General features: G+C 35.7%; 2 protein-coding genes across 4 annotated transcripts; one reads left to right on the top strand and one right to left on the bottom strand.

Moving 5' to 3' along the window:
* Positions 1-1,522: 1,522 nt before the first annotated feature.
* Positions 1,523-16,829, bottom strand: usp44 (ubiquitin specific peptidase 44). The gene is made up of 9 exons (XM_066669966.1): positions 16,716-16,829; positions 11,566-11,823; positions 10,457-10,987; positions 9,370-9,849; positions 7,900-8,157; positions 7,327-7,522; positions 6,597-6,705; positions 6,195-6,400; positions 1,523-3,905 (listed from the first exon to the last, which is right to left on the bottom strand). The coding sequence occupies exons 2-9, from the start codon at positions 11,740-11,742 to the stop codon at positions 3,775-3,777; spliced, it is 2,088 nt and encodes a 695-aa protein (XP_066526063.1). The 5' UTR covers positions 11,743-11,823; positions 16,716-16,829; the 3' UTR covers positions 1,523-3,774.
* Positions 16,830-18,740: 1,911 nt separating this feature from the next.
* depdc4 (DEP domain containing 4) lies at positions 18,741-27,510 on the top strand. Of its 3 annotated transcripts, XM_066667195.1 has the most exons (10): positions 18,872-18,928; positions 19,731-19,792; positions 19,903-20,139; positions 20,576-20,727; positions 21,339-21,534; positions 23,645-23,880; positions 24,308-24,450; positions 24,803-24,928; positions 25,054-25,132; positions 25,669-27,510. In XM_066667195.1, the coding sequence occupies exons 3-10, from the start codon at positions 19,946-19,948 to the stop codon at positions 25,866-25,868; spliced, it is 1,326 nt and encodes a 441-aa protein (XP_066523292.1). In that variant the 5' UTR covers positions 18,872-18,928; positions 19,731-19,792; positions 19,903-19,945; the 3' UTR covers positions 25,869-27,510. The 3 variants fall into 3 exon arrangements, with proteins under 3 accessions (XP_066523290.1, XP_066523293.1, XP_066523292.1); XM_066667193.1 differs by having other exon boundaries at positions 18,741-18,928; positions 19,731-20,139; XM_066667196.1 differs by lacking the exon at positions 19,731-19,792 and having other exon boundaries at positions 18,858-18,928.
* Positions 27,511-27,806: the final 296 nt, after the last annotated feature.

Raw genomic sequence — 27,806 nt, 5'->3', positions numbered from 1 at the left:
CATTCTAGAGGGACTTTTCAGTTTTTCTGCTAGCCATAATCATTAACACAGCAAAGGATTACACAAGAAGGGTACTTGAAAATCAATCCATGTTTTTAAAAAAATATATAAAAAATAAGTAAAATCCCAATTCAGTGGGATAAAAGCTGAGAAGTGAACTGACAAAAGCACATGCTAAGATTTCCAGTGTTATCGTTCTCTAAATTGTTTATATTTTATAAATAAATAAATTTTGATATATGTAAGACATTCCAAAAAATAGGGGCAAAGTTTTGAAAATTAATAGAATATTTAAGTTAAACTAATTGCAAACATTACATTACAAGCAAGTAATATAACATAAAAGAAACATCCACAAAAAGTTCAGTGGTCACAAAGATTATGGCTCACTGCTTCTTGAGGGAAATATCAAAAAAAGAATTCAGTTCTTTCACCATGTACATCGTATAGTGAAAGTTTTAGTACAGTATAGTTTCAGTACATTCTGAGAAATCTAAAGCATGACCAGAAACCACTGTTAAATTTGTGTGACAGCATGAGTAAAGCATGTTGAAGCATGAGAAACCTTCATGCTTAAGTGATTGATTGATTAATTAATTTTGGGTTGTGGTGTATTTAAGTGAAAGTGACATAAGGTCTGTGATACAAATTTTTTTTTTTTTTTTACAAATCATTAAGTTTGGCAGTAAAAACACTGGAAACCTTTCCCTTGTACATTTGTCAGTTATATAAAACCAAGAGAATAAAAGAATATATATCACAGATTCTTGTTTAAAATGAGATTATTGGAGTACACTATTTTGCATGGAATTTACACGGGTTGTGTAGCTAACAAGTAATTGCAGCTAGTATGTCGATCAATGCCTAAATTGCTGACAAATGTTGTTTTCTTAGATACATTGGTTATTGATGCCACATATATTGTAATCTATTAATATGGATTAAAAAATCATAAAATATATTGTGCTTATTTTAGATGTTGGTTAACTATGCAGCAATGAAGCAAAAAAGTCTTGGCTGTGGATAAAATGTGAAAATAGTGAATTTTTTTCCACCAAGACATGGTTATGTATGAATATGCATTGAATTTCTGCTTTTTTTTTGTTTTGGAATGGTGGTGCTATTGTCTGAAACTGAAATACACAGATGCAGATCAACAACAAAAAAATATGCTGTATCAGAATTAATAAGTGCATAAAACTGCATAAAAATAACAATATTGATAGCCATATTCAACTTGGCAGTGGTTTTATCATTATGTAGTTACGTTTTAGTTCCAGAGTTTATGGCTATGAAATGTATTACTATGAGGACATAGACTTGATAAGTCTGTTTAAAATGTTTTCTGTTTAATGCAATAAATGCATAAGCCTGCAGATACAGAGGTCTCATCAAATATTGCTGATTATTATTATTATTTTTTTTTTCATCATTTTCTTTTCTCTTCATGGTTACAAATAAATGAATAACTAATTCTTAATGACCATTTTAACAGGAAGTTAAATACACTTGTGGAATGTAGTATCTGTTTTAAAGTGTATACTTAGACAAATAAATGTGAAGACAAAAAACAAAAAAGGCAAATAAGTCATTTTCTAGAAAAATGCAAAAATATTTTCCTTTTATTGAGGTAAATTTCTCTATAAATTGAGGTAACAATTTGCATAGTTTTATATCTATACCTGTGTAAGAGTGGAACATGGATTAAAAAGAACCAGAAACCAAGCCGACTCTCGAGGGGGTGTGAAATTATGACAAAGAAGAATTACCTCCATCCTCACACATCCTCAAACACACACCTACATAGAGAGTGCACTAACCACAACAGTCACAGAATTAATTCAATCAGCTACAAAAACACCCTCACACAACCATCCATACAAAAACCGGACACTGTACATACAGCATAGATCGTGTCTTCGCTGGTGAAATCATTACACTTTTTTTCCTGCTAAATCACTGTTTTTTTAAAAAAATATATAAAAAAAAATCTCATTAACCCCAGTACTGAGTATATAAATGTACATTCTGGAAAACCTAAACAGAAAAACAAAATCTTGAACCATTAAAAATCATGTTCAGGGTGCTCAAAAGGAGCTGATAACATTACAAAAAAAAAACAAAAAAAAAAACATATGGGTAAATTCTACTGATTTTTCAAAATTTTTGTATAATTACACACAAGACAGTCACTGCACTTTGAATCTAAAATGGAGTTATTTCCCATCACTTACCAAAAACAGTGGCATTAAGTAAGGTGTCTCTCAGAAAATTAATACATTAAACGTACTGCCTGATACACTGTTTTACAATCATTTTGGCCCAACACATTTTAAACTTGGTATTATAGGGCAAAAGACACTGCAAAAAAATTATTTTCCAAATTTGGACTATATTATTATCACAAATATTAAATACTAACAAAATTATGTCTATGTTTATTGGTAATTTTGGAAAGTAAATAAATTGACCATTTACACTGTAGACATTATGATTACCACAATAAGAACCTTTTCACATCTACGACAGTAAGACTGTATAAACCTCAGTGAATTATGCAGACCTTTAGAAAAATCAGTAGTACCCCACTTCAGTGATCTGGTCTAAACATGGCAGGGCACTTTGAGAAGACTTGGGGAATAATGTCACATTCAAAACCACCCACACACACCTGACATCACAGTGATGTCCTTTGCTACCCCTTTCTGAATAAAGGCTAAAGCAAATCAGAAAACTGTTAACATTCAAAAGGTTTTTTTTCCCCCCTCAACACTTTGGTTTGTGGGCAGTACTCTGCAATTTTTCATCCTCTTTGTAGGAAAATCTTCAGAATTAAAGAAAATTAAAAATCTACTCACATTCTCTCCCAAACTTTGTCTTGGGGGGCTACATGTGATCATGTAATGAGAACAAATGTCTGCAGATTTTGCTGTAGTACAATACCAACGTTTTAATGTCTAAAATATTGATAATATAACAATTAGCTAGTAAGCTAGGAAAATCTATTTTCACCTATTTAATTTTTTCCTGGCAAGTGTTATTATATTTATTTTTTCTTTTATTTTACTGCATTCTTATTCCGCACATGTGATATTTGGATTTTGGGGGTGGGGGGGGGGGGTGTCCGCGCTACATCTAGGGACAATGGTATCAGCAGACCAATCATTTTACTTCAGAAAAGAGGAAATTTGCAAACAATTAATATGTATATTTCAATCATTTTACTGAATTTGTTACCATAAAAAATGAAATGTTAAAACGCTATAATTTAGGTTTATTTTGTAAATGTTTTTGTATCAGCAAGACTGGATATCAGCATTAGTCAACACTTCACATATTGCAGCATCTCCGATTGTATAGTCTTGTCTGCTGGAAAATGTTCAAAGGCACTCCCTACTTTAAGCCCCATCTTCATGAGATGTCGGACTGGTTTAAAAATCTCACTTAGTTTGTTCCGTATTTTGCCCAAAATTGTCAGAGGTTAGCTCCAGGTATTCTCATTACAAGAGCACATTTGACCCTACAGAACATCTCACACACAAACTGAAATAATGCTTCTGCCTAGGACTGATATTTTACCTTTCTTTCACACGCACATGCGCACACACGGCTTACTGCCAAAGATCTGTATAAGGCATTAAGAGCGTCTCCAGAACCACTGAACGCCACACACACACACACACACACACACACACACACACATACATACACACAGTCGTATCAACAGTATTTACAGTAAAATGTCTCTGTGGCTGATTGGCTACAGTGCAGGTGTCAGAGGTCGCTGGCTTTGCCTTTATCCTGAGTGTTTCTCTGGGTGTAGAAGAGAATGTAGGCCTGTGCCTTACACACCTCGTCCACTGCACATACACTCAGCTTCGAGTCATTACAGTGCACCCAAAACCCTGACAAAGAAAAAGACAAGACATAGTTATGACACTAAAGGCAATATTCTTTGCTAGAAGTCAGTGTAGTTACAGAATTTGTCCTGCAATTACAAGGATATACAAGGATGATACAAAATTCTCATGATGGGAGATGCATTAAAGCATTTTACTAGAGATGGATCACTGAGTGGACTCAAAAACACACAAATATTTTATCTAGAGTGGTAGACAATGGCATGTATGTGTAAAAAGAGACTTGCCTATTACCGTATTTTCCGCACTATAAGGCGCACCTTCATTGAATGACCTATTTTAAAACTTTGTCCATATATAAGGCGCACACAATAGACGCTACAGTAGAGGCTGGGGGTTACGTTATGCATCAATTAGATGGGGCTGCGCTAAAGGGAATGTCAACAAAACAGTCAGATAGGTCAGTTCAACTTTATTAATAGATTACAACCCAGCGTAGTTTAAGGTAAAACATGTAGTGCAATGTTAATATACCCCACATAGTTGGTGGGGGGACTTTTCCTCGATTCAATAATGACTTCTCATTCCCTGTGGTTCGAACATTTACCGTACGGGCTCCCTTTTTATCTACAGTGCGGTTCACGGGAATATCAAAGGTGAGTGGAACTTCGTCCATGTTGATGATGTGCTCTGGCCGGATTTTTTTTTCAGTAATCTTGTTGTTTTTTCACTGTCGGCTTTTGAGATAATTTGAGTTTTTTAGGTGCGCCTTATAGTGCGGAAAATACAGTAATTAGTTAGCAATTACAATCATACACAACAATAGATGTAAAATATCCTATGCCAATCCAGAGCTCACCAGTCTCTTCCTACCTGCAGCCACCAAAAATCCTGTTGAATCCTAATCCTACTATGTAATAGTAGGATTTCATAGACTTAAACTAAAACTATTATAGTATTTGATATTTAAGTGTACTAATATAATCAATGAAAGCTTTCTGAATCTTGGAAACAAAACATGATCATATTTATCCTTAGCTTAAAGGTGCATTATCCGATATTATGCCAGCAGATGTCGCACTAGCATCTCTGAGCCAAACATAAATAGTAATTCTTCAATGCCCTTTTTTTCAGGCTCACCTTCTTTCCCACCTCAACCCCACCTCCTGTCTTAACTTCTCATTGCTGGGAGCAAAAGCTGAAAAAGTCACAGTGACTCTCAACAAACTTACAATATCCATAACAACTCAAAAACACAAACTCAGGCTCTCGCTCATTGCAGTAGTTAGCATTTCATTCATATTTTCCGCTCCACTTTAAATAATGCCAAAGAAATGTATGTTTTAACACTGATAAATGTAAGAATATTGAGACACTTAAAGAAAAGTGTCTGGACAAAATGCCCTTAACGGAAACAACACAGCATAATAGTAACTTTAGAAGTTGAATTTACAGGAGCTTCTAAGGTGGAATTTTCCCGACAAAGGGAGTTAGAGAAAACAAAGCAGTATTTTCCTCTGTGTCACTGACCTGGGAGAGACTTTCTAGGAGAAAAACTGAGAGTATTTTCCTTATTGGGAAAGATGGTCCAGCTTTAATACTTGTTTTGTCTCTCTATGTTAGTGGGTGTTTTAATGAAAGAATGAGTTTTTTTGTTTTCCTCAGCGGAGGAACATGTGAATTGTTGAGTTGCCCTGAATGTTTGGTACTCGAATCCACCAGCTTGCTTAGAAAAAGCTTTGTAGGCTGTATTGGTCTCATTGGGGAGGGCAAAACAAATGTGTGTTTCCAGAGAGCAGGGCCATCTGTCATCCTGGAGGTAAAAACAATGCCTTGAGAACAGCAAAACAGAGCAGTGTAGCTTCTTTCCCTGCTCATGACACCTTAACTCCACTACACCTTTACGTTGAAATGAGTGGTTTAATGATATAGAAATGTGAAATCTCGAATAGTGCACCTTAAAGTTCCAGATGATTTGTAGGTATTTTCCCAGAGTAAACCAACTCTGTCATAATTAATGCTAACTATCATAAACGTGTTGTTGGGACATATTTTATTGCAGAAATAATCTCTTAGGCTCAGGTGCTGAGACATCAAACAGGGATGTGACGTTGAGGACCATTTTTCCTCCCCCCCCCCCCATTCATTTTTTTCATAAATCCAGACAAATGCAATCAAATCTTGTACATTATTTATCTGGCACATAAAAATCCCTGGAGGTTGTGATAAATATTTGTCTGAATTCTGTTTCATAAAAACTGAAAGAGGCCAGTCTACTAAACTGAGACAGAAAGATTGTTAAGGAAAATGTGTTTTACAGTGGTCATCTCTTACCTCCTTCCGTATTGTAACAGAAAGCAGTGTAATGGCCAGAGCCAAAGCCCTTCCCATGATGCATTACGACAGCAGAGAGCTGGTACAGGAAGTGTTGGGGCCGTGGTGATGTGTTGGAGTCTTTGTAGCAGTATGGCTCCATGTTCAGCTCCTGCTCGAATTCCACATGAACACCAATCTTCTCCCTGTGATTACGACCAGACCACCTACATAAGTACACAAAATAATGAAGAAAGAAAACACTATCAAACAAACATGAACATCCACATTGCACTCAAACCAGAGCTTGAATATTATTAATAAAATATGTAGAGCACTATTTGTACAGAAATTAGCTCAAGTTGCTTTACAGACAGGAATAAACTTTAACATTAATATAATAAAATGTATGTTTGTTTTTACCTGAAGCGCTTGAGGTGCAGTCTTAGAACATGAGGCAGTTTGTAGACCATTAGCTGCTTCTGAGCTTCTGTCAGAACCATTTGCTTAGAGCAGAAACGACGCTGCTTATCTGAGACAGATTTGTTTTGTTGATTTAGATGGGATATGAACATGTCCAGTATGAAGATTAATCTGTCATTTACTTTCACATTTAGAGATCTATGCTTAGAATTATAAATGATAATTCAGTAACTTGGTAAGGATCTGAAATTTGGCCCTTTTAATGTAGTTACTTGTTACAGATGTTACTACAGTGCTGTGCTAAATACAGAGACCAGCCTTCATTTTAGTTCCCAGTCAAAACAGCTGTTAATTTAACATTCAACGTGTTTTTTTAATTAGCTGCCTCAGTAAAATATATTTAAGGTAAATTTAAAACAGAAGATTTAACAACTAGATTAAATAGGTCCACACTCTGCTATTATTACAACTCCCGTTCTTTTCTGGAAACATGTTTCAAAGAATCCTGCAAACATCTGCTCCATGCCTCAAAAGTCTTAAAAGTCGATTATATACCCTTGAAATTCTCTTTCCTTATTCAAGTGCATTATTTTTACATCCACAGAAATTACAGTTGTGACTGGAAATTAAATAATGAACTCTTTATTTGCTAACTTTAGCATATTCTACAGTCATTCATCACCACTTGTATTTATAAGATAAATAATATGTATATGTAAAAAGGACTCACTGTTGCAGTGGTCGCAGGCATAAATGGCTCCTTCTAAAGCTTCTGTCTCAGTAAACTTGGCCAGCATCTCCGTCAGCCCACACGGCACCTGCGCAGCGTCCTTACTGTTACTGTGGTAACGCTCTGGAAATTCTAATGACAGATCCCAGAATGGCTCCACTGTGTTAGAGCGGTGATCACAAGCCAAACACCTCACCTGTAAAGAATATACAGATTGTTATTTCAAAGACAATTTCAGATTTAAATGTACAGTCATATGCGAAAGTTTGTGTAGACTCATTAACTTTATAAATAAAAATATTCCATACGTGGAAAAAAATATGTACTTTCTCTTACATATTAACATACCAGAATAAACACTGCAGACCAGGGTTTCTATCTGTTTTCCCCAGAATTATTTAAATAAATAAATAAATAAAATCAAAAATGTATATTGATACTGAAAAATGCTCCATTTTGACTCAAAACAATTTGACTATACAATGTTCCAAGTGTTGCATACAATTGTATCTTGTTATTTGACACACGATTATGTTTGGGAATATAAAAATGTTGAAAAACTACATTCCTCACCTGACTCAGAAGCTGGCCATGAAAGATTGTGTTGACGACGCTGAGCACCTGCTTGATGAGACGCCTCTGATTGGCTGGCACAGTGGCAGGCGTTAAAGTTCCAGTCCTTTCCAGCTCATGTTGAACTTTGTCCAGAAGCTCGCACAAGAATTCCTGCGCATCCTGCTGCGCATAGCCTCGAAATGCTGGAATCAGCTGCCAAACAGAATGCAGCATTGCAAAAGGAGAGACCAGAGCCCATTTCCCTGACCACATCACCTATTGGGTGGGGTGGGGGGGTAGATAGATAGAGAGATAGATCAATAAATAAAAGCAGATACAGATAGATATATGGATATATAAATAAATAAAAATTAATTAAAAAAAAGGAAAAAAAAACATATACACAGATTAATCCTCAGAGAATGATATGCTACAGCCGAATTCAGATCTAATTCATGGACAGGCTTGGACATTTGTCTATTAAGCTGCCATTTTATTATCTTTACATGTTGATGCATTTAAAATGGCTAAAATACAAATGGCTGCATTCTATATTCTAGCAAAATTTGGTTTCACGCACTCTGATATAATATTTTAATAACAATTTTCTAGGAGACAACTCAATACATGGTCAATTAGTGTTTTCCATGTATAAGCTATCCTCTGCAGCCAACCAAACTCATTTGACTGCCATCCAGATGAATTTTGTCCTTAAAATGATATAAACTCCCATTGTCAGTTTCTCTCATTTATCTAAACCTTTATCAAAACCTTCACTTTAAATATTAGAACTACAACACTTGATTTAAAATGTTATCCATCTAGTAATATAGTGCCTTATTGGAATACCCTATTATGTAAACAAATGGCATGATCTCCAGTACCAATAGTGGCATACCTGCAACCCCCTGCCATGCCCTTCCTCTCAGATTTGCTTCAGTCATGTGGGAACACTTAAATATATCAAAGTATTTTTTTTGCTCTTTTTCCTGTCTTTCATGAAATTATATCAAATAGCTGGCACTGAATATCCAAGCTTTTTTCTGATTGTATCAGAAAAGATTATATATAAAGTGTGCTGTTTGCTTCTACTGACACTATTTCACTGCATATTACCTACACTACATGTTACTACTCTGCTATTTCATTAGGTAAAATCGGTACTTTTTATCCTGAACTGGGTACTTTTTTTAAAACCTGCTCCCTAATGATAAGCAAGCCAAACACTGACTAAAATGTGATGTGTAAACCTTACAGAGAGCTGATTGGCCAGAAAGACTTGTCAATACCTGACATTGTTGACATTTAAAATCTCCAAGCTACAGTAGCAACTGTATTTGTTTTGATCAAACTCACAATGGCAACTCATAAAATTATGCCTACGTCTTTTAAAGAGAAACAAACATTCCTTGCAGATTATATATATATATATATATATATATATATATATAAAAAGAGAGAGAGAGAGAGAGAGACCGACCATTATACCTGGAAAAGTGTGTGTAGTTCATGACAGAGAGAGATGTGTTTAGAGCTGGGCTCTTTGGGCTGGATGAGCTCCATACTCCGTGATCGGGATGCCCCTCCACTGAGACCAGAACCCTGTCCAGATACTTTTGGCTGTGTGCCATGTTGAACAGATAGTCCAAGTTTGTGGCTGACTGCAGAGGCCAACAGCTCCAGGGCCTGATTTAGGTCTAGTCTCAGAAAACATTCCCTGAACACATGCAGGTGACTCAGGACCTGGAGGATTGAGTTCATGTAGCATGTGTTTCCAAGGTTACGCAAGCCCGTCACTCCTGGTGTAACGGTGGGCCGCCTTTTAATGGGAGAGTCACCCTTCAGTTCAGGAGGTGGGGCTCGAGTCTGTTTGGCCTTGGTCTGGGTGCGTGGCCTTTGCTGAGGCATTTTGCCTTTTTGAGTCTTTAAGGTAAGGGATGGAGTTGGCTTGAGTTTGAAGAGCTTTACCTACAAATGAAAAACATGAGGGAAAATATGTATTATTTTGGAGAGAAATGGAGACTCTGCACTAGCGGTGCCATGATAAACTAAGGACACAATGATTTTAATAATAAAAAAAAACGTATCATATTCTGCACCAATTACCAATTAAAATGTATCAGAACACACTACATAAACTCATTGTTTTTTAATGAAACACAATTGGTTAGAACTCTTATCACTGCAGACATTCACAAAATTAGGGAAAAATGGAGAATATTACAATAACAAAATTAGTTGCAATGAAATACAGCTGAATAATTTGGGAAACATATCTAAAATTTTTCTTTGACTTTGCTTTAAATGTATTTTTTGTTGTAAACCACACAGACCCGTACATTCTTTCTGGCTTAGGACCTAAATGAGGCTGCAAGTGGGTTGCTCTTGTGATGTCACAGCACTTGGGTGCATTTAGTCAATTTTAATTCTGTTACATTTTAAGGTCTACACTAACAAAATATTGACCAACATTCATTTTCAAATATTTATTAACATACGTTTTCAAATGAAAAAAAAAGGAAAACAATATTGTTTAATCATCAAAAATCAACAAACATTTTGCAATACTGCCCACCTCTAACTTAACCAACTTGGTTGCTTTGAAAGCAGCTGCAGCTGCCTTTTGGCTCTGTCTCCGGATGCGGTTGCTCTTCCGAGGAGGAGCACTCTCCAGTTCTTCTCGTAGTTGCCGCTTAAGTTTGCGCCTCCTCTCTCTTGCCTCCCTTTTCCTCTCCTCCTCTTCTTGTTGCTGCCTCACCTCCTCCAGGCGCCTCCTGCCTCGCTCTGTTTGCTCAAACCAGACACGGAAGATACGTCCCATGAGCGCTCGCCGACGATGCCAGAGCGCAGTAAACATGCGATCCTCATCCTGTAGTTGCAGCTCTCTTGTGTTCCCATGTGTGAGCTGCTCTGATGGAACTGCAGCAGATCGCAATGTACGACCACTGCGTGTGGTAACCTCATAACGTTGACTCTTTATGGCACTGAGTGTACTCCTCAGCAGCTTTAGATCACCAGTTGCATTATCATTCAGCACATAGTCATCACACAGGTAGCAAAAGACATACAGCTCATTCACCTCCAGGGCCAGAGGGTGGCGCTGTTCCTGCAGAATGGGGAAAAAAAATTCTCCCAATTAATTAGCATTAGAATAACATTAATTACAACAACCAGTGATAAACAGCAATATTACAAACAGGACTTTAAATGTAGTTTCTATTTAACCGATTTCTTGACCTACCTTACTAAATGTATTATTTGTCTTTGTAAGTTTTAATTTCACTGCTATAACATTCACTTTTGTTTAACAGAAAACAAATTATGCAATATTTCTGCTAATTTGACTACTCAATCTCTATTTATTTATTTTATATTGTTTAACATATAATCATTTATTGATTTTATGCCAATATATCAACAGAATAATTTCCATTAAAAATCCCGATCCATTTATATTTTAACATAACACTTCCAAAATATTTTTTTTTTACACATTTGGATGTTTTTCACACCTACTGTGAAAATTATCTATCCGTTTTATTAGTATATTCTGTGTATTTCTTTCCAAAATATTCATGAATCCTCTCAGAGTTTAGTCACTGTCAAATGTGAAAATGTATCTCATATTAAATAAGATATTATTATTAAAACTGTATGGTTGGAGGGAAATGTTCACATTTGTACCTGGAAGTGCTGTAGTGCATGCTCCTCTATGTATCGCCCACAGGCCACATGCGAACAACTGAGGCATGCCCACACAGACTCTGTGGTGTTGCAATCCACACAGTGCCATTTCTGCGGGTTCAGGATTGAGTGGTCCCGTGCAAGCCTCAAACGACCTACGTGCTTACACCTGTCCATCACAGTCAGCCACAAATATTTCACATCACCACGGTGAAGGCAGCCAGTGGGACAAGTACCTTCTCCCAGGGCATGGTTAATCTGGAGGAGGAGATGGAAATGGCATTCATTAAAAAGGGAGTGAAGAGGAGAGGTGAGAAAAGGAAATAAATAAATAAAATGCAATAAAATAAACAAATAGAGGTAAATGGGGTGAAATGCTTGATGGGAAATTGCTGGCAAATGCAGGTTTAAAAAAAAATTTAAAAAATGACAGGCCCCAGAGTGCATTGCATTAACTACACTGAGGCCTGGCATAGTGGTGTACTCAAAGTAAACAGGTAGTTTATTTCATAGAGTTAACAATTCCATTTGGAGATGCAGTACATGAAGCTTTCAAAAGGAAGAAATTGAAGGACGCAGATTTGGACGCTGAGGTGAGAAAAAGCAGGAGGCAGCCGCATATAAGACCAATGAAAATAGGTCCCTGCTTGTGTGGGTCAGCATCAGGGGCCAAAAACTAAGGGCAGGATTTATCAGAAGAAACTGAAAAGTGTAGTCAGTGGTTGTGCATAAGGAGACCACTGACTAGTTGGGGAAATATACTGTAAACGTGTTATAGGTACACGGAGGACAGGTGAGTGGAGTGCTGTGTTGTGTTATTCGAACATGCGACACTGAGCATGCATTAATGGTGCCAGTGGGGTTTAGTACAGACTTGGTCCCCAAGGAGGCCAGTGTGGATTTACTGTTTGTGACAGCGCAGGTAATTGATAGAGGGTAAAAATCACATGGAATTTAACCAAATAAAATACATTATACACCAACTACAGGAGAGTTAGATGGTATCACAACTACAAGACAAACACCATCAGCCCCACCACCAATGGTCCCAGGCAAGGCCTGGATCTTAATTACAAGGAAAAAAACAGAAATTCTGATTAGAACAAGGATACAAAATGTCTTTGGTGCCAAGTACTGTATAACACGACTTTTGTGAGAGAATTTTAAACAAGAGCAATTGGCATTATCTTGTGGAAAAATTTTATGTGAAGTGAGAATGCGTGTGAGGGAATAGCTATTTTTCTGAGTTACAAGAGAGTTCCATGTTGTGTCTGCATCTAAAAAAAAATAATTTATATATTTCCCCAAATCATACTTCTCTACAATCGCCTATTGTTTATGATCTCATTGAATTCCATAACAAGGAAAAAAGCTTCCTTTGATACAGACTCAGACTCTTAGTGGGTTTAATGGAGATAGATTAAACCTAAAGTGCTGTGCCAGTTGTGTCACCATTAAAAACCCAATTTAATCTAGGATTAAGCCAAACATTTAAAAGTCTCTGAAAAGAAAAACAATTCTCCTGTGTTAGGAAGATTTCTAAAAAGAAACCCCATTCAATAAGCTATACATTTGGATGCACACACATGGCTTCAACAATAAAGTCAACTTATGAATACAGATTAAATGTCTCTTACAAACCTGGGTTTATCATAGGTATATATCCTTTAATTGGAACCACAGGGAACAAAAGACTACTGATCAACCGATATATCGGCTGGCTGATTAACTGGGCCGATTTGTCGCACTTTTATATGATCAGCTTCGGCCGATATTTACATAATGTACACATGCAATGCTCTGGGCAGCTCCATCATTCTGGCTGTTAGAGCGCCCTTGCTTCCATTTTGTTATATTACAGGCTGACATCATTGAGCAAAAGTACACGAATACAAGCCTCCAAACTGTAGCTGCATGCATCAGACAAAACGGTATGAATTATTTTCTCTTCTTCAGCTCTCACTATTTGTTACTGGCTGCTCTTTGTAACATACACTCAATGATCTGCATCATAAACGACTGAGTTGATAGTCGTAACCTAGAAACCCAGTGTTATTTAGCCTCTTATTTCACTCACTGTTCAGTGGTGCGTTTAAATAAATAAATAAATAAATAAATAAATATATTTAAAATAAATCACTCATTGTTATATCCATCAGTATTTCTCAAGTACTACAGGTCCAAAATCGACAGTTAATGTACCAAATTAAAGCTTAAAGCCACTGATTTTCATTGATTTAATAATTTTATATATAATCCCATTTGATAAATAAGTATTTTTGCTATTTTTTGGAAATTATTATGAAAAAATATTAGTGACAGTACAGAATTTCAGATTTTTCACGGTGCCATATTTGAGTCAACGTGTACATATACACCAATCGTCAGTTTTCCAACGACATGTCAATCAAGTCTGTAGACCAATCAGGGACAGAGTTATGGCAATGTGCACCCAAGGAGGGACAAACACGCAGCAGAGCGCATATGTTTTCAGCGCCAGACACAGCGAGGGAGACTCAGACAGTTCTATTTGGCAGCCACAAGCTCGACAAGGCAATAAACACATTTCAAAGCTTAGATGTCTTTTACTAGTTACATTTCCCCCACTGAGGACATTTAAATGGAGAAGGGGTGTGGGGGAGGTTGCCTTGCTCTACAGCCAATCAGAGTGCAGCTCTCGCCTTTTAACATGTCAGTCATTTAAAGGAACACTTTACTCTGTGAGAAACAAGTGTAAACATCAGAAATAAACTCAGTACATCAGAATAAAACACACCACAACTAAGGGTTTTTACTGTTTGGTGAAGGTAAATGGCCACTTGGTGAGGGACAGGTGACGAGTTTCTCATAGAAAGTAAAGAAAAACACTAAGATGTTGACATTAGGTCTAGACAAGATATATACACTGTATTTTTGCAGTAAAAGTAATAATTTTCCTTATGGAGAGCTTGGGGTCTAACAAGACACTTGGAAAGGCCATCTGTCCACAGTCTGCTCCAGCTTCAATAACTTCAAATCAGTAGGAGGTATCAACTCCAAACTTTACCTGATGAAAGCAGACCCCTGGAGACACAATTTTAAAAATAGTAATGGGACTTATGAACTCTTCAGTTTATAGTCACTAACATTTTTTTTCAAAAATAAGACAAGTGCCTACATTTGTTTGTGGTTTTCATAAGCTTTTGACCACTTCATATTTAACCTCTAAATGGTTTCTTTTATAAATTTGAAAAAAGAAATGTCTATCTTTCTTTGTTATGATCTGAAAATATCAGTTGGTTTACATTGTGAGACAATGGCATAGACCAGTAAAAATAGTCCAAATTTTATTTTTCGAAAAAGTTAGTTTAACATTAAAGGACATTTTCCTTTCCAAATCATATTTTACAACGCATTATGTATCAGTTTATATAGATAACCAACCTAAAGTCAGGCCTGTACTTTTAATATAATGTTGAGGGGCATTCATTTTTGACAGCTCTAAAGTTAGGCTTAAAAGGATAACTTAGGGATCTTACTTCGAGCAAAACTGAAAAGTATTTCACAATCATGCACAGAACATTTTATAACACTTTTCCTGCTCCTGGCAAACCTGACTCAACCTATAAGTTTATCAATAAAACTTACATGACTATTGTGCATGTGTGAGGAGCTGGCAGACGTTAAAAATGTTCAGTGTAACAATGTCACCATTAAAATAAGCAGTGATAAATTATAAAGTTTGGGAAGAACAACAAAAAGTTAAGGCTTCATTCACTGGCCTCCACTTAATTGTTCAGTTTTCCTGAGCTCTAATAAAGTTCTTAAAAAGCAGCTCACCACCCATTTTTTCAATACCTGGTACCCACAGGTTAATGCTCTAATTGCACTGCTGGGCAGTTATATACAAATCAAAGTCTTGGTAGTGAGCTGATGAGTTGGGTCTGGGGTCCTAGAACAAAGATTAAAAACAAACAGCTGACTGTTAAGCACTACCTAACTATAATCATCCTAAAATAGAATGCTTAAAGTGATATTGACTCTGACATTGTGTGTGTGCTGGTAGCAATGTATGTATATGTATGCATGTATGTGTGTATATATATATATCAATATCAAATGACAGCTGATGTTTGGAAATAGTTAAATGAACATAACATTTACATTTTAGCACTTCTCACTGTATTACAGACTAATATTAGCTATTATGGCAAATACATACTTATATACATTATGGTTTTAAAACATTCAATTGGAATGTTACACGATTCACATAAAAAATACATAATGATTTCACTTCACAAAAATCTTTAATTTCTCATTTTTACAATATATAATTATTGATTATCTGCCTGAATTTTACCAGCATCTGTAAAGTTGTCTGTGAAACATGATCACTCATTCTTTAAGAAAAATGTTATTCACAAAAGCAAAATTCAACACTATTTAATAACCCTCTAAAGTACTATTTTAGAGTCCTCTATTTCCATTTTCACTGTAGCATTGTACTGTTGTAACTACACTTGATTAAAAGGGGGGGGGGAGAGAAACAAGAAACATACAAAGTAAAAATAATAAACTCATATTTAGGGATGATTTTCAAGCCCAATGGATACAAAAAATATTTCAACTTAATAAAACTGCAATATTCTTTTGAGAATTCTGGTATTGTTAAAACACTGAAGTGCTAAAATCAATATTTCAGGTTTACAATTGCAGATTTTACGGAGGCCAGAAAAGCACTTTACATCTTAAGAGGGTTTGTGTGAGAGGCCACAGGTAACGAGAGGTATTTAGACAGTTTAGCCATAGTGGTAAATATTAAAAAATAATTTTAAAAATGCTATTACGGGCGCTGTTTAAAAGAAAAGTTACTTGTTGTGCTGATAAACGGATAAAGATTATGAAACTCAAGTTTTCTCCTCATTCGCCAGCTTCTTATTCGAATTCCCTGTTCCACCTTAAAAGATGCGGCAGTTATAAGGAGCCTTGAGCGCCAGAATCAAACTACCGCACCATTTAAGGTGGAACGTAGAATTCGAATAAGGCTAATCAATAAAGAGCCAAAAAATGATTTATAAACGTGTGGCTGATCCCACATTCCCGCTGTGACTCAACACTCGACATCTTCGCTTCAGAGTTCCAGTGCAAGCCATTTCTACGGTACGTACCTGTATTTACTGTTGTTATACTCGCGGCGTCTCAACTTAATCTACACATCGGACACAAACCGCAGTCGCCATCTTGTCTACACTTGTCGCGTGGTGTTCCCTCTGTGCGACATTACGTCCGTTGTGACGTAAGCGCCGGGCTTTCTCTTTTTTTATCCGGTCGTGTTTCAATCCGAGTGATCACACACTACACACTTGAAAACTTAAGAGGGGAGACAAAGCCGGTTGCTTTCAAAAATTTCCTATAGTTAGATAATATAAGCCCAAATTATCCCGTGGCAATGCCCATTAGCTTTTTTTCTATGATTTTATTTTTGGTGTTACACTATCTGCCTAATCTCTGGCAGTTGTAAAGCATACCCAGTAATTTAGCCCTGTATTTTAAATATCAACGGACTGTTTATGACACAGCATTAACTTGGCAAGTCAAAAAGGCACAAATTAATGCTATGCCGAGGGGTGTTCTGACGATATGTGCTACTTTGTCGAAATGTGCTGTCATACACTACTTTTATACGTATAGTTATTTGAATAAAACAGTAGGTGAGATAAATGTAGTTTATCAGAAAATGCTACCTACATCCCCTTGTTAAAGAATTTATAAGATTATTACGGTGAAAAAAAATGTTTTATATAAATTTTACATTGAATTCGGGGTACACATTTGGTGCACTCAAGCAAAATCTTAGAAAACTAAGATTGTGTATTTAAAAAAACGGATTTAACACGAAAAACAAAAATGAAAACTTTCAAATTTTGGGTCTGAGCATGCGCAGAGCTTCAAACTTCTACATTTCGTTCTACATTACAAGGTAGCACATCTCGACAGAACACCGGTCTAGCTAGGGCACATGTGATATTACCTACAAAAAAAACAGGGAGCATTGGAACGCAGCCGCAGTTCTGAACCGTAAAGGGGGACTGTTTTTCAAACCAAAACGAAAAGGGGAGTCATATTTTATCAACAAATGCAAACAATGCGTTTTAGACATTCGACACGGGAATAAAGTATTGTCCATGTGAATTTGCGGGCCGTTAATCAGCAGCAAGGGTCTGTTCCACAAGAGGAATTTACGAGTTATCCTTAGCTAGACAGTTTTAGACCAGAGTAGACCAGAGTTTTTATTTAAACGTTATTTTTATTCAGCTCTTTTCCTACTGGACACATTTACCTCGGGGTATTATCTAAATAAACTGAAAAATCTGGCATTGGAGAAATTCACTATAGTACCGTTTCTTTTTAGAAAACAAAGCAGGATTTACCTGCCCATTTATACATCACCGTAAAGTCCCGCCAGTTTTAAATCTCATAAAGCTTTATCTAGAAATATTATAAGGCATACGGTTGTATAGTATTGTAGTCATGGTCTGTCAATTGTCTCAAATTATTTTTATGGTATCCACATTTAGATTATCGCAATTGAACAATTTATAGTAAATTAATTCAAGGATACATGTGTGGAAGATAAGTAACAATATATTGCAAATATTTATAATTTAGAACTCTGTATATTACTGAGATTAAAGGTATACGGCTTATGAGCTAATGGCCATTGATATTACTAAGTATTACACACAAAAATTGTTAAAGATTTGTTATGCATTTTTCATAAATGATTAAAAAATAGAAAATAATTATATACAATATATCTCATACAAAAGCAGATCATTTGAATTTAATGTAATTTACCTAAATCTATATTTACGTCTTCAAATATGTTTTTGCTATTTTTGTGTTACGTGATAAATGTTTTGCAAAACAAGTACACAATAAACTACAAACAAACAAAACATTTTCCCTGTTTCCCTATTACCAGAACCTATCACTAGCAGTCACTGAGGTCCGTCATTTCCGGTGTTACACCGAATTCTGTGACCGTCGAGTTTTGTGACCCTAGAGGGCGCTACTTCATGTCCAACATATGTTTCACAATTTTTGATAGATGCCGTCAGAATTTGTGACCCCAGTGAATATTAATCACATAAATGTTGATAGGATTTATATGGATATTCAGTGGGGTCACAAATTCTGACGACAGCTGTAAGAAATTGTATCCTCCTATGCCAAGGCTATTACCCCTCTAGGGTCACAGAACTCGGCAGTCACAGAATTTGATATAACACAGACTTCATGATGGCGGTTGATTTGACTCCGCGGTTCCGAAGATTAAACAGTCAGAGCAGAAACGTAACAGAAAATAAACTCCCTGCAGGTATTATCAGACCCTTATAATGACCATTAAGAGTTAATAAATCCCCACATATGATATTAGTCTGTTATATCGATGTTATAGTGTTAATAAATTCTGTTATTCTGATTGAGAGTAATCTAGCTACAGGTAATACTAGCTAATGTTATAACGATGTTTTAGACTGGTAAACTACCTACATAGAATATAAACCTGTTATACCGATGTTTTAGATTTAATAAACTCACTCTCTCCAGGTTTTATATATATATATATATATATATATATATATATATATATATATATATATATATATATATGAGTTAATTAACTCCCTACACATATAGGTAATTATATGTGCTTATGATTTAAATAAACTTTTTGTATATACAATTGATAATATCAGTGCATTATAACAGTTTTAAACGTAAAGCTCCCTACATATACTATTTCTACATTATTACAATGTTCTAGAGTTAATAACCTTCATGCATCAGTTTCAATCACGTTTTTTTTGTTGGATTAACCTGAATGTGAAGTTCAATATAACTCACGTATGTTAACTGAGCTGAATGCAGGTTAATTGAGATAATATGTTTTTAAAGTTTATTTCATGCAAAGTTGGCAGACCATCACATATGTGTTTAGAGAAACTGCTCATGCGGGCACTACATAAAAACAGTCATTACATTAATGAACTACTCCATAAATAATGAACATTTGTCTACAAAGAAGCTTTTCTGGTATACTTATGGTTTATGAGTATGCACCAATAAACACTGTTTTTCAAATACACAATTCTTTTCTCATTATTCTCATGTAACAGGGCCATTCAGAGCAACACAGCTATGGAGAAACATTATTGAGGCTTTACAGATGCAGGTGGAGGTGAAGAATCGCCGGCAGCACCTTAGAGTTCAGAAAGAGTGTTTTATTGGCTCAGATGCTGTGGACGTGGTGCTCAGTCATCTCATGCAAAACATATATTTCTGCTCCAGTGAGGTGTCCCGCCACAAAGCTACGAGACTATGCCAGGCTTTAATGGATGCTCGAGTTTTCGAACCTGTTGGAGGGAAGCTGTTTTGCAGGGAGAAGGAAATGACATTTGAGGACACTGGCTGCAGCCTATATCGCTTTCTGGACTGTGATGCGCTTCCTGAATCAGCTAAATGTAGTGGAGATTTGGAGAACAAAACTCCAGTGAAGCAAAAAGGAAAGAAAATGAAGGGGTCCAGGTGAGGTCCTGATTAAGGGTGGCTTATTATGAAAAGTATAAATTCATGATACCCAGTATGTATTCATGATGCCCAATATGTGTAATATAGCAAAAATATAGCTTCACAATACAAGACATAAAAAAATCACTAATTTCACAAAATATATTTCTAGACAGATATTGGAACATAAAGAACATGAAGTCTAGTACTAAATGGCTGTAGTCCTGAAAAATTATTTACATTTTTATTTTTAAAGAAATCTATCTATATTATAAACAGCACAAGAAAAAACTAGTACTATAACATACTACAATAGGAATACATAGTTTTGTTCAATATTCTTGTGTTCAAGTACTGAAAATACCCATGAGATCCTGAATATATATATATAGTATATAAATAATGCATAATATATATGATAATCTTCATACTTTATTTTTTCTTTTTTTTGTAGGTTTGATGATATGAAAACCATCTCCAACCCATTGGCTCATGGATCCTCTGACAGACGAGTGGAGAGAATTCTAAAGACAATAAACCTCCAGCCGTCCATGCCCTCAGGCCTAAATCTTGCTGGATTATCCACAAGTTATCTATCTAAAAAAGGTGAAACAACTGTGAAGATCATGCCTTAATGGCACATTATTTCATGGCAATACAAGTTCTGTTTAGATCAAGAATTCTTTGGTAATTTAGAAATAGATGCACAAGTATATTACCTTCTAAAAATACAAAAAGAAATAATGTACAGGCTTCCAATTTTTCCCCAAAAAAGGGCTGGGTATCATTTAAAATGTTCAGTCCCTAAACATTACCATTTATACAATGAAGCAACTTGCAAATTTAACAATGCTCCTCTTAATAGCATGCATGAATACATGATTTAATCAAATCTGATATTGAATAACAGAATTTGTTGACACTCAGTAGCACTGTTATTTGTAACATTAAAAAGTTATTTGTTTAAATTATTGAATTTGAATACCCAACCTTAATTTACAAATAGAACAATAATAGACAGTTCTAGCATGCACTTGTCAAAAGTTTTTACATTAACAGATAAATGCAATTTTAAGTATTTTCTTTGTGTAAACACATGTCCAAGCCTTTTAGTGATTTATCACCTCTTGTCTCTTTAAAAGCTGGTAAGGATGAAGTGACGACACTTATATAATTGCAATTCAGATGGTGATATGTAATGCTGTTATTTCATGCAGTGGTGCAGGAAATTTGGAAACAGCAGACTCTCCTCCAACTGCTGCAGCTAGTGGAAGTGTCCATGCTAGACAGCCTTCTGACCTCACCGGCAAAACCAGAGCCTCTTCGCATGCCCTTACATCTTAACAATGATGACTTGGTAATCTCCAACACCTGTGTGGACCGAGAAGTGTCTCAGATACTCAACTTGCCAGAGTGAGTTTTTAATTACATGGTGCAGTCAAAAATACAAACTGGATTCCAAGTTGGGACAATAAACAAATTGTGAATAAAAACTGAATGCAATGATGTGGAGATGGCAAATGTCAATATTTTATTCGTTATAGAACATAGATGACAGATCAAAAGTTTAATCTGAGTAAATGTAAATTTAAAAAAAAATGTTGATTCAAAATTTCACAGTGTCAACAAATCCCAAAAAAGTTGGGACAAGTAGCAATAAGTGACTGGAAAAAGGAAATTGAGCATATATAACGCACAGCTGGAAGACCAATTAACACTAATTAGGTCAATTGACAACATGATTGGGTATAAAAAGAGCTTCTCAGAGTGTCAGTGTCTCTCTGAAGCCAAGATGGTAAGAGGATCACCAATTCCACCATTGTTGTGCAGAAAGATAGTGCAGCAATACCAGAATGGTGTTACCCAGCGTAAAATAGCAAAGACTTTTAAGTTATCATCATCAACCGTGCATAACATCATCAAAAGATTCAGAGAATCTGGAACAATTGCTGTGCTTAAGGGCCAAGGCCGTAAAACTCTACTGGATGCTTGTGATCTCTGGGCCCTTAAACATCACTGCACCTCAAACAGGAATGCCACTGTCAAGGAAATAACAGAATGGGCTCAGGAATACTTCCAGAAAGCATTGTCAGTGAACACAATCCACCGTGCCATTGGCCGTTGCCAGCTGAAACTCTACAGTGCAAAGAGGAAGCCATTTCTAAGCAAGTTCCACAAGCTCAGACGTTTGCACTGGGCCAGACGTCTTTTAAAATGGAGTGTGGCAAAATGGAAGACTGTTCTGTGGTCAGATGAGTCACGATTTGTAGTTCTTTATGGAACACTGGGACGCCATGTCATCCGGACCAGAGAGGACAAGAATAACCCAAGATGTTATCAACGCTTCGTTCAGAAGCCTGCATCACTGATGGTATGGGGTTGCATGAGTGCTTGTGGCATGGGCAGCTTGCATGTCTGGAAAGGCACCATTAATGCAGAGAACTATGTTCAGGTTCTAGAACAACATATGCTCCCATCTAGACGTCATCTTTTTCAGGGAAGACCCTGCATTTTTCAACAAGATAATGCCAGACCACATTCTGCAGCAATCACAACATCATGGCTACGTAGGAGAAGGATCCGGGGACTGAAATGGCCAGCCTGCAGTCCAGATCTTTCTCCTACAGAGAACATTTGGCGCATCATAAAGAGGAAGGTGCGACAAAGAAGGCCCAAGACGATTGAACAGTTAGAGGTCTGTATTAGACATGAATGGGAGAGCATTCCTATTTCTAAACTCGAGAAACTGGTCTCCTCTGTCCCCAGACGTCTGTTGAGTGTTGTAAGAAGGGGGGATGCCACACAGTGGTAAAAAATGGCTTTGTCCCAACTTTTTTGGGATTTGTTGACGCCATGAAATTTTGAAACAACTAATTTTTCCCTTAAAATGATACATTCTCTCAGTTTAAACTTTTGATCTGTGATTTGTGTTCTATTCTGAATAAAATATTAGATGTTGGCACCTCCACATCATTGCATTCAGTTTTTATTCACAATTTGTTTAGTGTCCCAACTTTTTTGGAATCTGGTTTGTACTAGTAGTTGTTACTTTTGCTACTTCCACTTTGCTAATTAGAACACTTAAATCGTTGAGAGTCTAGAGTTATCACTGTTGATTTGCTACATTGTTTAAACATATTGGCATATGAATTATGCCTTTATATACATTTATATTGTTTGTTTACAAATTCAAGCCCACAGTTCCATCTTGTTTTTGGCAGATAACATATTTAACATAATGTTAATTTCTCAGTGTTTCTTGTCAGTTACACAGGTGTCCTTATTTTGATTAAATGCAAAAATAAAGTAAAGCCTGAATTTTATTTATGCATTACTATATTATATACACAATAAACAAATTGACTACAGGCAAATCTATACCTATATATATTTATATAACTATATATCTATTTTTACAAAAAATGTCTGACATAAAACTGAGATATAGTTAATATCAATATAGTAAATATTGTTTAGTAGCTGTTTTATGTAGCAGAGTCACCTCTAACTTTTATGTTTTTAGACTTGACTCATGGATGATGGTGGCTACTGACTGTCTGGAGCTGTTTCCAGATCAACTCATAGTGGCCACTAGTGAACAGCTGCTCCAGGACAGTACCACTGAGGACAAAGAAAAGCTGGGACTCCAGAAAAGACTGTTGTTTGACACCATAGCCAAGTATTACAACAGTCAAGAGAGAATGCCTTTACTGGCTGGACGTTACATGGACATCCAAGCTGGAATCATTAAGCTCTTAGGTAAAAGGGGTGCTCTGGATTAACTAACGAGTAGACTTCATATTAGCAACCATCTACTGACATTTTGCATCAAAACATTGGCCAGTTAATAGATTATTTAAACCTGATGAACACCATTGCAAATACATTATTAATATGCTCTTAATAATAAAGCTGCTCCCAAGTAGGAGGAATAATATTCCTATTTATTTTGTTGATTCATATTGTAGCTATGGCCCATTGCGAAATAATGGTATCATTTCTCAAGCTATGTATTTGCTAGTTGCGTACATATGTCCAATTGTTTCTGAAATGCAAGAAAATATTTAGCCTGTAGCCATAAAAACCCAGAATTTCTTGTATAGGTGTATTGTATAGGTGAGTGTGTGTGATTCTTAGTAAAGTGTTAAGTAATGTTTGTTTATGCTCTTTTATGTCTGCGTATTAGAATGTGGAAGGAGTGATGATGCTCTGAGAGCATCTCAGCTTTGTCTGCGTTTGTTGGATGCCGGCTGTAGAGACGAGTTGCGCAGACTGCTGGCTTTTATGGCTGAAGCTGCAGACTCTAATGCCTTCAGATTACACAAACAGGTATCAGCCACAGACATTAATTCTAAATGAAATCTTTGTGTGTTCAAAAACTATATGTCCAAGCTTTATTTAGAACCCTCTTTCTGAGTTAATAACACATGAAAAGGTGTCCTGCAACTTTTGACTCAACATGTATATTGATATATACAGGACTGTTTTATAACAGTTTTTAATTGATTATATTTGTCTTATGTAAGACATGTAATTAAAATTAATAATGTTAAAAAAATTTCAGTTATGTTCATCAGTTATGCTCCTATTCCCCATACAGTTATTTGCCCAGTATCTGTCGGTATTCTTGTGGTTGGGAACCTCAGAGTTTGAAAGCTGAAACATGGTTTTTGTATTTTAGACAGAGAACAGGTTCTTGGTGAGCAGGACATTTGTGAAGGCTGTCTTTCAGTGTAAAGATGTAGCTCGTGTGCAGTGTGAACAGCTCTTACTGTTTCTCATGGACAACCACATACATTTGTTCAAGGTAATATCACCCCAGCAACAACATTATTTGCAAAAAAAAAACCCTACTGTACAGAAATGTATATTTGTTGATCAAAGGTTTAGAAAGGACTTTTGTTTTGTTTTTATTTGTTATAATCTATCTAGACACCTGTGTCCCTTATTGAGGCAGTGAGGATGGCCCTTCAAACCTTACAGCAAGGAAGGGACCCAGATCATTTAGCACGTAAGTTTACATAGATTACATTTTGCAGGATTGGGGCAAAAAGTTTTCATTTATTTTTTTCATCCAACACCAGCCGCCATTTATATTGTGTCAAAATTCCATGATCATTAGTGGAGGAGAAATGCCAAGAAATTGTACATAACTTTTTTCTCTTTTGAAGTTACCATTTTGAAAATAAAGTTTAGTTTTTTTTTACAGCAACAATATATATATTCTCATTAAGGGTCTACATTGCTCTGAAATCGTATTGTAATCGCTTATCAAAGAGTACAAGGAGAATAATTAATAATATTTTAATTAGTTTAAATGTAATTACTTTTTAAATTTTTCACTACATTGTAAAACCTCTGGCTTATTCAAAATACATGTACAATTTTTATTAAGTAATTTTAGATTTGAAATAACCTGAGAATTGTATTTGTACAACAGGTTTAACTTTTGAAGCAGTTTAATTCCATCTACAGACTGATGCATTTTAACACGTTTACTCCTGTTTCCATGTGTACTAAATCCACTGGTTCTCTGTTGTCTTGCAGTGTTTGCGTTCTGTCAGCAGGTGTCATTGCAGCAGTATGAGCAGCAGCGAGAGAAGACGACCTTTGAAAGCCTGAAGCAGCTGATTGACCACATCACTCTCAGTAATGACTTGTCCATCAAGCAGAGGAGACGGCTCATCAAACACTTCCAGAAGCATCATCCAGCTGTGTTTCTGCAGCATTTCTCTTCCACCTTCTAGAGAGAAGCACAAACATCGGAACAGTGCTGAATGATTCAGGGAATATATAATTTGTGCATTTTCTGACCAATATCATATTTAGGATTTGTGTGTGATTATTTTCTTTAAATTAAACTCCTGGCCTTTTATATGGTGTCAAAATTGTGACAAAACTTTAAGAACCAATAAGTAGAATCCATATCTGAGAAATTAAATTTTGAAAAAGAAAGGACTGTTATTAATATTTAGAATTTTTTAAACAGAATATTTCCATATTTACTCATTTATTTTGTATTGTGATCCATCTCGCTTACAATTTTCTGTCTTGCTTTCAGTTAAAAATTCTTCTAGCTTCAGAGCTCTGGATCTGTGTTAACTGGAAGGTGGGATCTAGTCAGCCATTGGCTTCTGGAGATAACACTCACCAAGTACATTCACACAATGCTACATCAGCAAAAGCCAGATAATGTTACCTAATTTTTTATTTCTAGGTTTGAGTCCCAGATACATCTCAGGTGTCAAGTATAACGGCTGTTTCAAAATGTGAAGAAGAATCATTAAAAACAATTGACTGACTGATCCTTTAAATTTCCCCACTTAAACATCCTTAATACAGATTTAACATAGGATATTATGAAAACTGTAGCTTATACATTTTAAAAATTCATTCTTTTAAATGTAGTTTCTGTAAAATGATTATAGTTAATTGTTCAACTCTGCATGTATGGTACTTTATCAAATATAAATTGAAAATGGTGAGTTGTAGCTTTTCGTGTTGCTGATTTAGAGATGCCAGAACAAAACATGCATTTGTCTAGTGTCCAGTGGTTTTTAAATTAAGGGGTAGTGGTGGCTGGGTGGGTGTGGTTTAGCTGAAATTTTACTAGTTTGTATTTTGTGTACTTGGGACTAAGTATTGATTGATAAATTATAATTTAGTTGTAATTGTTACACATTTCCACAACAGTTAAAAACAGTTCATTATAGAGGTGTTAACAATGAACTTTATGACAGAAATGATTCATTTATATTTTGCATATCATTATAACCTGGTAATGTCAGGTTGACCTTTTACCCTATTCTTGTATTATTAACATTTCAGTCAAATTAGATTTTGCTGCAGTATTGATAATAGTCTAATGAAATACTACTGATTTTTTTAATCTTACATAAATATTTGACAATACTGAACAGAATATCTATGTTTTTTTCCTATGAATTTAACTTAACATTTTCAGCATCTCCTCAGATGTGAATTACTTGAATTGATTGCATAAATTCAGACAGGCAGTGATAAAATTCAGCTGTTATGTTTTTTTCTACTAACTCATGTTCTAACTGGTTGTTGTAAATCCACTGGATACTGAATAGTCCTTGAAAATACTGACCTCTTCCGATATGCACCAAGACATGGATAGATAAAATTTGTATTTTGAAAATTAACACTGTAGTAATAAATGATTTAACATGTTTATAACACTAATGCTGTAATTTGTAGCAAAATGGTGGTAGCATAATTGTAAAGTTGTGATACCACTTTTAATTTATGTGAACCAGGGAGCACTTTATGTTCTGATCCGGTGTTGTCACTACTGTCATTTTACATAGACCTGCGTTTTTGTTAAACAGTTTTTGTTTCTGTTCCAATGCACTTTTTTGACTTTGTGTTGCTAAAATAAAATAGATTTTTCAAATGTATTCTTGGTTACTTTTTACTTTTTTGGGATTTCTTTTGATACTTTATTGTAAAGGGTGCATATTATGAAACTAATCACATTTTCAGTGCCTTAGCACAATTAGGAGTTCCTACTAACTCACAAACAATAATACAACCCCTGGCAAAAATGATGGAATCACCAGTCTCTGTGGATGTTCCTTCAGTTGTTTAATTTTGTAGAAAAAAAGCAAATCACAGACATGACAAAAAACTAAAGGCATTTCAAATGGCAACTTTCTGGC

This window comes from Hoplias malabaricus, chromosome 4 (assembly GCF_029633855.1).
Source record: "Hoplias malabaricus isolate fHopMal1 chromosome 4, fHopMal1.hap1, whole genome shotgun sequence".
Taxonomy (NCBI): Eukaryota; Metazoa; Chordata; class Actinopteri; order Characiformes; family Erythrinidae; genus Hoplias; species Hoplias malabaricus.
This window is presented reverse-complemented; position numbering and strand designations above follow the sequence as displayed.